This window comes from Polyergus mexicanus, unplaced genomic scaffold, assembly GCF_030449975.1.
Source record: "Polyergus mexicanus isolate NDT 795.1 unplaced genomic scaffold, iyPolMexi1.0 SCAF_8, whole genome shotgun sequence".
In the NCBI taxonomy this organism is placed as follows: domain Eukaryota; kingdom Metazoa; phylum Arthropoda; class Insecta; order Hymenoptera; family Formicidae; genus Polyergus; species Polyergus mexicanus.
In genome coordinates, this window is record NW_027223328.1 from 5,031,574 (window position 1) to 5,045,297 (window position 13,724).

The 13,724-nt window shown below is 43.0% G+C and overlaps 1 protein-coding gene across 1 annotated transcript; it reads right to left on the bottom strand.

The window, feature by feature from the left end:
* Positions 1–9,182: 9,182 nt before the first annotated feature.
* On the bottom strand, positions 9,183–10,378 carry LOC138935797 (uncharacterized). Its single transcript, XM_070300629.1, has 3 exons — positions 10,225–10,378; positions 9,912–10,174; positions 9,183–9,809 (listed from the first exon to the last, which is right to left on the bottom strand). The coding sequence occupies exons 1-3, from the start codon at positions 10,376–10,378 to the stop codon at positions 9,183–9,185; spliced, it is 1,044 nt and encodes a 347-aa protein (XP_070156730.1).
* Positions 10,379–13,724: the final 3,346 nt, after the last annotated feature.

Genomic DNA, 13,724 nt, shown 5'->3' on the forward strand with positions numbered 1-13,724 from the left:
AATATAAAATTGATCTTCAAATGGAATTTAGAATGACTGTATACACATAAACATACACATTATATATGATGCACATAGTATTTAATACTTATATAGTATTTTTGTTATAAATAAATAGACAGATATGGGCAAAAAAAGAAAGAGAAGGAAGAAAATAGGAATGAGTAAGCGAGGGAATGGCTGTAAAACGGTATATCGATTGATAATTCACATCAGTCACTAAACATTAGTGAGCATAAAGTATTATTACAGAGAAAGATATAACTATTATATTTCCTTTTTTTCTTATTTTTAGCACTTGTACAGATACTTGCTCAGTTACACTCATATCTTTTTTCTCTCTTTGTCTATTCTTCTCTGTCCATCTCTTTTCTATCCCAGCATACTATATGTGTGTTATATATTATCTACATGTGTGCATATGTTTGTGTATATGTAATAGTAACTTCAAATTTATTAAAATATAATTACTCTTTTGCTTATTTGTATATTTCACTAAAAATTGATTATATTTATTTTGCAATAGTAGTTGTGTCACAGTAATTAATTAGCCAGAAGCGATCAATTCGTGAACTGGTTGTCGAAAGAAATATTGGATTGAGTAAAAAGTCATTGCGTATTTTTGCAACAAATGGCATTAGTTCAGTTTTGGCAGTACTAGAGTCATTCACAGATATGTTTGTCATATATCGTTTAACAGCTGACAGTTTAAGCTTCATTCTAAAAAAAAATTGAGCGATTTGGTTGAGTTTTGGAGATTTTACAACAAGTTGAAGATGGAAGACCAAACTGTGCATTTTCGCCATATTTTACTGTTTTACTTCCGTAAAGGGGAGAACGCGCGTCAAGCTTGTGAAAAATTGCGTAAAGTTTACGGTAACGATGCTCTACAAGAACGTCAGTGCCAAAACTAGTTCAAGAAATTCCGCTCAATGATGCTCTTCGGTCAGGAAGGCCCACCGAGGTTAATGACGACAAAATAAAGGCATTGATCAAGTCAAACCCACGTTACACGATACGAGAAATTGCAGAAACATTGAAGATCAGTCAAAAAGGTGTTCACATCCACCTAAAGAAGCTGGGATACGTAAGCAAGCTCGATATTTGGATTCCTCATGAACTCAAAGAAGTTCATTTGACGGCGCGTATAAACATCTGCGATATGCTCATGAAACGTGAAGAAAACCATCCTTTTTTGAAACGAATGATAACTGGTGATGAGAAGTGGATTGTTTACAACAATGTGGAACGCAAACGGTCTTGGTCCCAACGTGATGATTCGCCTCAAACGACTTCAAAAGCAGAACTTCATCAGAGGAAGGTTATGCTCTCAGTGTGGTGGGATTGGAAGGATGTAGTGTTTTTTGAGCTCCTACCAAGGAATCGAACAATCAATTCGGATGTGTACTGTCGGCAATTGGACAATTTGAACGAATCTGTCGTCCAGAAACGTCCGGAGTTGTGTTCCATCACGACAACGCGAGACCACACACATCTTTGGCGACCCGTCAAAAATTATTGGAGCTTGGATGGGATGTGTTGCCCCACCCAGCATACTCGCCTGACCTTGCGCCGTCAGACTTCCACTTGTTTTCAGTTTTTCGCCAATAAAGACAGGTCCTTCTACGAACGGGGAATTATTATGAAGCTCACCGAAAGATGGCAAAAAGTCATCTGGTTATTAAAAAAATATTTTATCCCAGAGGCGATTTTTATTTGTGTGCTGGTTGGTTTCAAAAATATTTTATTCCAGAAGCGGTTTGCATGTGCGCTCTGGTTGTTAAAAAAATATTTTACCCCAGAGGCGATTTTTATTTGTGTGCTAGTAGGTTTAAAAAATATTTCATATTATATCCGGTATGTGCATGAATATTCTGGTTATTAAAAAACAGTTATTCCAGAATTTAAAGAAACTTCCGTTTTTGAGAGACTAAGTGTGCAATATCTGGTATTCTTTCATATGATTGCAATCAATCATATATGGTAATAAAAGCTTACAAATTATTGGAAGGAATTGTTATTATAATTCCTGGCGATGTATTTTTTTCTTTTTTAATGGCACCAAATTTCGCATATATAATAGTCTATCAGACTGTGTATGTACAAGTTGGTAGCTAAAGAGAGAAAATATATACATCTTCGTTATTAGGAGGCAATCCTTATGAGAAAAAATATTCCAAGGATGTAAAAATCTTTACATACTCGAGTATGAGGAAACGGTTTCGTAATATTATAAGAAGCAATAATTGCTGCTTTTTTTAAAGTGATAAGAAATTATGATTAAAAAGATATATCCTGATACTCATAACAATGTTGGCCAGAAAAAAGATGCCTCAATCTTGTTTGCAAATTATAATCGCAGATATGAAAATAATAAATAAAATTTTTTGGTTGCGTTCTCACGAAAATTGCCGATGAAAAGGAGCCCTTTGTATATTATAAATATCCAAAATATTGTCACAATCATAAAATTTTATTGCAATGCTTTGCGGACAGAGTATTTATGTGTTTGCATTTATAAATATTTATATTAATATTTATATAAATGTAACTTTTAATATGTGCATACTTATGTCATAAGAATATATAAACAGTCACTTTTATAGTGGAGAAGATTATATATTACTCATTAGTCTTCAATCATATCAATTATACCGATATATGGTACTATCAAGGATAAAGATTTATCATCATATTCAAAACTATATGTATAATATATTTATATCCATATATAATATATTTTAAAATATTATAATATATTTAGTTCAATTTTCTCGAACTGTACTGCATAAATTGTAATCCAGCAAATCAAGATATGATTGTTATACATATAACATGTATATAATTAAAGTGCACATGTTACATCTATGTTATATGGCAAATATATTTGATGTTTTCTAGATATATGTATCATATATATATAAAATTGATTATATATTGTAACCGTAAACTTCTTTTAAAATTATTTAATTAATAATTATTTATTCGGCGGGCGGTTCTCCGATGCCCACGGTACACCTTCGGCGCATATTTCGAATATCGATCTCGCGATCCACAAAAATTCCCGGAATCGCAAAATAAACCAAGTTGGGCGCCAGGTACGGCAGGTCGCACCATTCACGATAAACGCAACACCAAAAGATAATCGCGCGACCGATAATTAACGCGACGGCAAAATTCCGCGGCTATTCAGTATACCCGAAATGATAGAGGGGGGAGGGGTTCGGAGGAGACGGGAGAATTCTTGAGAGTCAAGAACACGGGAGCCAAAATGAGCATTCGATGTATTATAATAGAGATAACAATAATATATTGAAACAAAAGAAACAAGAGTATAGAGCAGTTCGTATAAATAATAGCCTTGGATGACAGTAATTATTTTACAGGCGAATAAGATATATTATTTCCGCGGAGATCGGCACGACCGTATGCAACAGTATCAAATTACCGGGCGTCTTACGAGCTTTAACTCGACTTTTCGGCCGCGAGGATTTCCGCCGTACGAGACTTAATTAGGCCGCGACAGCTAAAGAAATCTTTCGAATACGCCGGCAACTACTTTACGCACGCTCGTGAATCCGCTTCGATATAATAGAAAATACTAGATTGCACGACTCAAATCGGTCCGTTGGTCCGGCTCGCGGTAAGCCGATATACGTCTTAATAACAATGACGGTGACCTTTGCATTGAAATGCCGAATCTCTAACTCGAATGACTCGCGGAAACTAATAGCGGGCTCAAAGACATCCGATAGATTTCTTATACGAATTTTTAGGATTTCGCTTCCTCCTGACTCCAATTTCTTACAATACTCACAAAACACGCGCTAACAATACACAGAAACAATACGGAAACTATCGATAACAACTGTGGTATACGAGTCGAGCGGCGCAATACGTTGCGCGAGTCGGAATATCGATCGCGTGAACGCAAAAATCCCGATAATGCGCAACATACAAGTATTACAAACGCGAGACTAACATTAATGACCGTCGACGGCGGCGAAATGAATTGAGAGAGCCTATTTTACATAATTCGGATGAGCGACATGTGCCCGTCGGCCGTGCGACTTAATCTACCAACTATTTACCAAATTAATCCACCAAAACGCGTGGCTCGACAACTATTAAAGGCGCGACTCATCCGAATTAATTACCTATAATAAATCGGTAGCAAACCCGGGTCGACGACGCTCGTCCCACCGGCAGGAATATGTCGGCTTTTCCTTAGCGATCTCGTTCTCGCTCGTACGCTCTGGGCGACCTGCGTCCTTCCTAAAGGCTCGTCGAACAGTGTCGAGCGAGAGTCCTGCAGGAGACACGCCGGCGCGATAAATCGCTATCGCGCCACTTGTGGCGCTTTCGCGTTACGCAGGGCCGTCCTGCGGTCCTCGCGGTCCTTGCGGTTGTCACGGCCGTGTTGGTGGGCTCCTCGCCCCGAATTTCCTAAATCGGTTGTTGCTTGACTGACAGATGCGGAATTTCGGCAGCGTCCGATCGGTCCGATCTCTTTCCTATCTCGAAAAATAGGCCCATGGTCAAGAATCCTCCCGCCGCTCCGTCCTTGGGACTCCCTCGCTTCGCGCAGGTGGAGTGGCCGCCCCTTCGGCCGGTTCCTTCCGGTCCTTCGCTTCTGTTCCTGTCATAGTAATATTAAATTATCGATAGCGAGGTATATTGGCCACCATGAATGTAGTTAATATTGAAAAACTACGACCTGACGTCTCCTGTTTCCTGGGTGTCCTGGATTCCCGCTCTTGGCCATCGCTCTTCTCTCTTCCTCTCCTTCCGCCGGATGGGATCCCGTCGCTCGACCTCGTGCCGACAACCAATTCGCGGGCTCATTTCGAGCTTACAGTTTCGATTTTTCCTAACCGAAAGTCAGATCCCGCTGATCTGACTATCGGGCCGCTCTCTCCCTAATTTAGGAAGACGCAGGCCCCCGAAAAACCGCCCCCAATCGGGCCATTCGGCCCTTGTGACGGACGTTCCAAAAACGTCACGTCACAGTATATATTTGTACAATATATATATTAATAATATAAATTTAAATCTTGCTATAACTAAAAACAGAAGTTAGAATCCTAATATAGCTTACAAGCAGCAACAACTATAAATACAAATATATAATTTATGATAACTTTAGGAATGAGTCTGTATCTCATATAAGTTACTATGAAATCTCATGTTTTGGTTAAATATATATATGTAAACAGGTTCTTAAAGAAAATAGATTTCATCATTTTAATACATTGTCTTATACCAGAGATTTAAATTTATATAATTTTAATAAGTTAAAATGTTATGAGAGAATAAATAGTTTTTATGATATTATAATACAGGAGGTTGCCGATAAATACGGTGAGTTTCGAGCTGCCCGCGAGGCCTTGGTCAAGGCCACACGAATGGCCAAGGCCAGTGCGTGGACGGAGTTACTCCGGACCTTGGAGGGTGACCCTTGGGGGCGCCCATATCGTATTGTACTCAATAAATTAAGACTTTGGGCGCCCCCAACTACGGTGACATTGGACCCCCATTTTCTGGATGATATCCTCTTCGCTCTATTTCCTAGCAGGATCCCTGGGGTTGGGCCCAGTAAAGTGGGGGAAGGAGATGGGGGTCACTCCGGAAAAGGTGGGGGTGACCGTTAAAAGGCTGGGCACAAATAAGGCCCCAGGCCCTGATGGCATCCCGGGCCGGGTCCTTGTCCTAACCTCCGGGAACCTGGGAGACTGGCTGAGGCAGCTCTTTGATAACTGCCTCAGACTCGGTCGGTTCCCCAAGAGATGGAAGGTGGCGAGGGTGGTGCTCCTTCCCAAGGCAGGGAAGCATATGGACTCCCCCTCGGCGTACCGTCCTATATGTTTGCTGGACGAGGCGGGAAAGATGTTTGAAAAGAGTAGTGTTATAGGGCCGGTTCTAACTCAGGTCCTCCGAGGGGAATGCGGGGCGAGGGGAAACCGCGCTGGCGAGGGGGCATGACATCACGCGGGCGGAAGGGGATTTTAGTGGCGCGGGGGACTGACGTCAGGCGGGCGGGGGGAGCTTATCGCGGGAGTATAATCGGCGGGGTGTATTACAAAGGCGAGCGCTGATTTCCGACTGCTCGAGAATTCATAAACATTATAAACAAATATCGTCTCACACTGCACTATTGCACGTGCGGTATTATTGAATTTCGTAGAAAGATGATAAGGTTAGCGCCGATGTCTGGCTGCTATAATTTATTATAAACAAAATAGAACCATCGCGGTGGTCTCTTCATTTTTTCCAGGAAAAGTCGCTCGCACTATTGTGCGTAACGTTAGATAATAAGGCGAGCGCCGATATCCGGCTGCTAGAATTCGCGTCGGGACATGTTTATCGGTGTACTTACAAAGGCGGGTGTCGATGTCTGAAATATAAGGCAAGCGCCGATTATTACATTATTTATTTTATTATTATTATTTTTATTATTTTATTATTTTTTATTATTTTTTATTTTTTTTATATTTTATATTTTACACACACCCACACACACACACACAATTTGTATTATACACACGTTTTTTAAAAATAACAGTGGTATCAACGCAGAGTACTTGCACCTTCTTCTTTCCTTTTCCCATATGCATGCCTTGCATTATATCTCTTTCTCCCGCGAACGTCATCCTTTTCCCACGCCAATACGGACGCTATCCTTCTCCTACACGCGTGCATGCTTCGCGCTATCTCCCTCATACTCACCATCTTACGAACGCCGTATCTCGCATCATCCACGCGCATGCCTCGCGCTATTCTTCTCGCACGACCATACAATTCTATCCTTTTCCTACTCGCGAACGCCTCGCGCTGTCCTTCTCGTACACGCGTGCATGCGTCGCGCTATCTCCCTCATATTTACCGCCTTACGAACGTCGTATCTCGCATCATCATCCACGCGCATGCCTAGCGCTATCCTTCTCGCACGCCCATAGAATGCTATCCTTTTCCTACTCGCGAACGTCTCGTGCTGTCCTTCTCCCACACGCGTGCATGCGATCGCCTCGCGCTATCTCCCTCATACTCACCGTCTTACGAACGCTATTCCTCTTCCACGCTCATGCGAACTCCTCGCGCTGTCCTTTTCCCACATCCATGCGAACGCCTCGCGCCGTCCTTCTCCTACACGCGTGCATGCGATCGCCTCGCGCTATTTCCCTCATACTCACCGTCTTACGAACGCTATACTTATCGCACCGACTTACGAACGCTATCCCTTTCCCGCGCTCATGCGAACGCCTCGCGCCGTCCTCCTCCCACGCATTACTGCATCGTACCTTAAGATCGCGCGCGCGGTTTGTACGGAGAATATGCAAGGAAGGGAAGCGAAAGAAATACATAATCATTTTTTTTTCATTTTTTAACATATTTATTTATTTATTTATATTACCATACATCACCCCGTCTCAAGGTTTTAGACAAAATTTCATCCACAGCATAAGCTAATAGTTCGCAATCTATGATAGATGTTTTATCATAGACTTTGCTCAAGATTTTGACCGCAGAATCTCTCTCGGCGCCAAACATATTACTTTGCAAACTCCGAACAAATTAATCGAAACTCTCATTTACAGCTTTTAGATTCTTGCACAGCTTCAAATATTCGTGATTAACACAGTGTTCGAGTTCGAATAAGAAAAATAAAGTTGACGGTTTCATGTACAAGCAAGAATCGCGCAACGTAAGTTTGACAACACTCGTATCACTTATTTTAACAATCTCAATTGTTAAATCGTTAATCCATATCGGTGCATGATTAGGCGTTTGTACAAGTTGTTCAACGTCCGCTCGTTTCAGCATTAGCGATTCCCATGTATCGATAGACAAAACGATTCGGTTGCCTCGGTTATCGCCTAGATGCAGTTCCACGTAAGATGTTATTCCAACGTTGATTCCGATATCTAAGTATTTATAAGCAGTGCGCCTCAAAGCAAATCTGCGTACCAAAATACGTGGTTTACCGCATCTGAAAAATACAAAAAAAAAAATGAAATAGAATGGAGAAAAACATATATAAAAAATATATATAAAACATTTGATGATACTTACAAATCAAGTGGTTTCTTGTACGGTTTAATTTCATCTCGTAGTTTCTTGCACGGTTTAATTTCGTCTCGTGGAACGTAGTAATTCACGCGTTTGCAATCGTTGCTGGTGCTTCCTTCAGCGGAGTACATTTTGTCTCTCGGTTATGAGAAGTGGACCGTTGGTACTAGCAGTTGACACGATACTGATCGTATAAAAATTAATCGAATATACGTGACGCTTATTTTTCAAAAATATGATGTGGTGAGAGATCAATGCTCTGAAAAATGTAGGAGAAGGGGAAACGGTCAACGTATGATGCGATGGGAATTATTGCTCTGAAGATTTAGGAGAAGGGGAAACGGTCAACGTATGATGCGATGGGAGATTATTGCTCTGAAAATTTAGGAGAAGGGGAAATGGTCAACGTTAAAAAGAATTCTTAGAAACGACTCGCGAGGAAAGGAGTGGGGAGAATAAGAAATAAAAAACATTAAATACGTTTACACATTTTATTTATAAAAATATTACAATTTTTTTGGTGTTGCGACCACCAGTTAAATATTTTTAATACATTCTGTAATGCGCAATTCTTAACATGTTTTCCGCATCGTATAGTATTAGTAACATCTAGATTATTTAAAGATTCAATATCTTCGTAATCAGCATCTAAAGTCTTGATGATTAAATTTTCTCTCGCAAAATTCTCAAGCAAATCCACCAGCCATTCTCGTTTCTGGCATCCCTTGACGTACACGAGAGTCGACGTCTCGTCATCCTCTTCTGTTCCGAGCACGGCTGATGTAATCAAGCGTTTAGCCATGCTGTACGGCACGTTTCCGTCTTCCCATCGTAATCCATGGTGATTCGTGATCAGCCAGAAAGCGCATAATTTGTCGGATTTTGTGAGGAGATTCCATGGTAGGGGATATGTAAAAATGTAATGCGCCAGAACGGTCCCCTTTCTCAGCACCGCCACCTCCTTTACGACAAATTTCATCCCGATGAAGAATCCTTGTAGGTCCACGAACGTTGGTACGGACATAATGTTTTCCTTTTTATATCAGCACGTCGAGAAGAAGACTGCGATTGATCCTGATGTATTATAGATTTTATATCGTCTCATTCCCCCATATTTAGGTGATTTTGCGCACAACATTGGTCAACGGGTTGTACTGAATCACGCGATCGTATATGATGAGGCAGTACGCTGTGGTATTCGGCGGCACGTTCTCCTTACATTCGAATTCCAATCTCACATCCACGGTTGCGCTTTTGACCGATTCGTTTTGTCGAGAGCAATCGATGATCACGAACAGACCGTTACGTAAAAATTGCGTGACGGTGAGACTCGGCTCGAGATACTCGTATCCGTAATAATTTTTGCAGAAACGTTGATACGTGTCGTATAAAATCGACCATCTGTTTTTATCGAAATCCAGATTCATATCGTCGTACGGATAACATTCCGAGTTCAGATAGAGTTTCACATTGGTCAATTTGCAGTCGTCGAATCGACTCGTATCCTCGGACATGACGTTCTTCCGACCTGTCTGCAGAACGAAAACAACGTATCGCGGCTTCTCCAGCTGAGTCGCGGTCTTAATGGACCACGAATGTTTGGTTGTACGCTGCAATAGCGGAAATTCGTACAGATCCCACGAGCGAAAACCTATACTGAGGTATTGTGCGCTTTCCAAGGCGCGCAGCATCGATAACTTGTTAATCTCGTTCAATACGACGTGCGGCATTCGCCATTGTATCTTGAATATGTCGATCACAGACTCCAACACCAAATTTCCAATCAGGCAATTGTTGTCGTTGCGCGATCATATTAAGATCAATTCGTGACGAACGTTAATCACCACGCGCCTGTAATCCTCGCAAAATCCCAATAACATGTAGAGCGGTACGCAAAAATTAAAGTCTTCATTCGTGTTAGTAGGTGAATCCCAGCCGGCGTTTCTCATAATCACGATTCTATCGGATGATATTGTTACATAGTTCTTGAGTGTGCTGGTTATTCCCACATTTCTGCTACGATCAATCTCCACACCGAGTTCGTATCGAATCTCATCGAACATGAACGCGACGCAATTATTTCCCAGTACAACATCAAACCCTTCAGCTGGTTTGTTTATCTTTAGTTTTCCCTCGATGTATAGAAAACTCTCATACGGCAACGTATATAGATCCTGTTGTTGTAGGGTATTCGTATCTCATCGCTGTGCTCAAACGTCGTATTGGCGTAAGGGTTGTACGTGTGAGTTTCGATCTTGACGATACGATCGTCAAAGACCGGCTCGCCTTCGATGTTAAGGATATCGGTCATGTTTTCTCAGATATTTCACACCGCGAATCCCAAAGATTGCAAAAATTCAACGTTTGACGCGTTGAGTTTCTTTTTCTTGTCGCAACCGGATAATCGAATATTAGTGAATGTTGACGTTGTTGTTGTCGCGTTATCTGATGGTGCAATCTGATGGTGATCTCTTCTCCTCGAAAATCGAGCAATCGTCTGTCTTGATCCGCAACGCGTATCGTTAGATCCGTAATGCTTCGCGCGATGATCCGTAATGCTCTGCGCGATGATCGTAAATGATCTGCGCCGGCGTTTTCGATATCTTATATCCTGGCGGCACGCTCGATGAAAATTCATGTATCGTATGAACGCGTTTGCCATTGCTGTACGTACCAGCGGTCACGTTACACTCTACGCGGATAATATTTACGCTGATGATATTAATCGGTATGTCCGATTGGTGCCATTGTCCCGGCTGCAATATACGCTTCGGCGAGAATCCCAGCAGCGATCCAATGTTGTTGGGTTTGTTAAAGTTTACTCTGAAAGCGCACTTGATCTCGCTATTCATCGTATTGTAATTAGCACGGAGCATTATTGGGTATTCTACAACCTCGTCTTCGTCACCGTTCGCTCGAAAACCCCTCTAAAGTACGGTATACGCATACGTTTCGCCAATTGTTCTAATTGTATGTTCGTTGTCACACCCGTGGACATTTTTAGCATCTTTTTGACGTTTTTTTTTCTTCGTTGCCACTCCTTGTCCACGTTTGTACGGACCGAGATACAGTCCCTGTCCGTATTTATACGGAGAGAGATAAAGCCCGCGACCTTCCATCGCGCGATCGTGATGTTGCAGCTCCTCCAGTTGACGGCGCGCGGCTTTGCTGTCGTTCACCGCCTTGGTCACGCCAGCCGCTCCACCGATCAAAGATCCGAGCGCGCCCAACATCGGTAGAATCGGCAATACACCGCCTCGTTTCGCTGACGGAAGTATCCGCTTTTTCGTCGACCTTTTCCGCGTAGTCTTCATCTTCGTCTTCGTCTTCGTTTTTATACTCATGCCGATTTTTGTCTTGGCTTTCATCGCTGCCCAAATAGCTGTAGTTGCGGCTCTCTCACCGAGAGTCGAATCTTTCGCGACGATGCGAGTTCGCGCTTTCTCGGCGAGTATCCTGTCAGCCGCGTGTCTCTCGGTAAAATCGGTATTCCGGGAATACGCTGTATCGTGCTCGCGACAGGCCGCGTCCAATGGATTTATACCCCGATCACCTCTCGCCAATCGTTTTTCCAAATGAGTGCCCGGACCACAAAACTGATAGCCGGAGATATGTAACTCGAAAGGAAGGGCGTTTATCGCACGATTTAATAGGCCTCTACCTATTTTCGTTGACATTCGCCGCAATCTTTTATCAACGGTGCTGGACCGTCGATGTGCGTTCGCTGCCACGGTTGATTGTAATGTTCGTAACAGCGTCGATATTGTTGAACCTCTAAATCCGCTTTTATATATTCCGGAAGCTTGTCCCACAGGTAGTGGACGTGATCGCTGCACATTCGCAGCAGAACAACTTTCGGCACAAATTGTAACTGTTCGGCGCTCAAATCGCAAATATCGGAAGGTCTCGACAGTAGGACGAACATTTTCGTTACTGAGCGATTCGCGGTTCCGCGCACCTATAAATAGGCGTTCGATCCAGCGTTTCTCAGTCGATAGTGTGAAAATGAGATTCGTGTGACAACCTTTGGCGATACGCGTGACGAATTGCGACGACAGATTACGATCGATGGGAGGCAACGTGGAGATGCGCAAGCATGGTACGATGCTACCGACTACTATACGCGTGATCGTTTGCGGCCCCTCGAATTGCGGTAAAACCAACGTTCTGATAAGCCTGTTGGAAAGTCCGCACGGTGTACGTTTCGAAAACGTATACGTGTACTCAAAGTCGTTGCAACAACCGAAATATCGATATCTGGAGAATTTGCTGACATCGATCGACGAAATCGGCTACTTCACGTTCCCCAACAACAGTGACGTCATTCCGCCGAGCGAGGCGCGTCCAAACTCGATTTTCGTGTTCGATGACGTGGCATGCGATAAGCAAAATGCGGTGAGAGAGTACTTTTCAATGGGTCGGCACTCGAGCGTTGACTGCTTTTATCTCTGTCAGACGTATGCGAAAATACCTAAACATCTGATACGCGACAACGCGAACCTGCTGATCCTGTTCAAACAGAATAGTACCAACCTGAAACACGTGTACAACAATTACGTGAATACCGACATGCCGTACGATGAATTTTGCGCGTTGTGTCGCGATTGTTGGCAGTGCAAGTACGGATTCGTAGTGATAGACAAGGACAGCTCGCTCAACGATGGTCGATACAGAAAAGGATTTAACGTGTTCGCGATACCGCAAAATGATTAGTCGTTGCCGATACTTTGTCGGAGGTGAAATGTAAGAGAGAGAGAGAGAGAGATTGACATTTTTGCTTTTCCGCGATGGCTGCGATCGATAAGAGCGAGGATATTCGCGAGCGTGAGAAGATTGCGAGGGCAATTGTGAAAACTAGCGAATCGATTCGCAAGAAATATCGCGCTTTGAAGACCGGTAAGATCGAAGAGGATATCGTGTTGGACATGCGCTTTAGACCTCTCATCGAGCCGCTACGAAAGATCGTTGACAACTCTAGCTCGATCGCGGTGAAGAACGAGCCGGGGAGTAACATCGACGCGGGGATCGAAACGTTATCCATCCCGAAGCGCGAGAAAGATGATGCAACATCGCAAAAGAGAAAACGATCCAACGTCAGGTCGGATCGCTCACCAGCACCGCATAAATCGAAACGATCGGACCCTCTACTGGATGTACCGCCGATAACCTCTACACCGTCCGCGTCAATGAGAATCATACAACCTACGATGTCCGAATTACTCGCAAACGAGGATGTTTTCGAAACCGCGGACGACTTGCTCGTGACATCCGTCCGAAATCAGTTGCAAATCCTGGAAGGTCGAGAAACGTTGCGAGATCAGTTAGGTCCGCTGGGTCGGAGGTACGTCTGGCCTGTCCTGAGCGGCGATCGAGAGAGCGGTATTGACACCGTGTACGGTGTTTATTTCGACAACGATGGAATGATGTTTGGTAATAAACGTTTTGACGTGGACAACGCGGATAACATAATTATCGACGGTGTACGATATGTCGGCACACCTGGTCTTTACGAGTTGATCTTCAAAAAAGTCCCCGATGACGTCATCTATACGGAGGATGACAAGCAAACGTACAAGAGTATGCTGTTGACGACGAACGCGCATAAACGCAATCACGATGCGCAGGGTCGATTAATGGGCAACAGGGGATACAAGTAC

What these genes read in the sequence shown, in the direction of transcription:
- LOC138935797 (XM_070300629.1), bottom strand. Translation starts at nt 10,378, where the DNA reads ATGACCGATATCCTTAACATCGAAGGCGAGCCGGTCTTTGACGATCGT. An exon ending in CAGGATCTATATACGTTGCC is followed by an intron (nt 10,175 to 10,224) that starts GTATGAGAGTTT and finishes TAAACAAACCAG; the next exon opens with CTGAAGGGTTTGATGTTGTA. An exon ending in GCGAGGATTACAGGCGCGTG is followed by an intron (nt 9,810 to 9,911) that starts GTGATTAACGTT and finishes GACATATTCAAG; the next exon opens with ATACAATGGCGAATGCCGCA.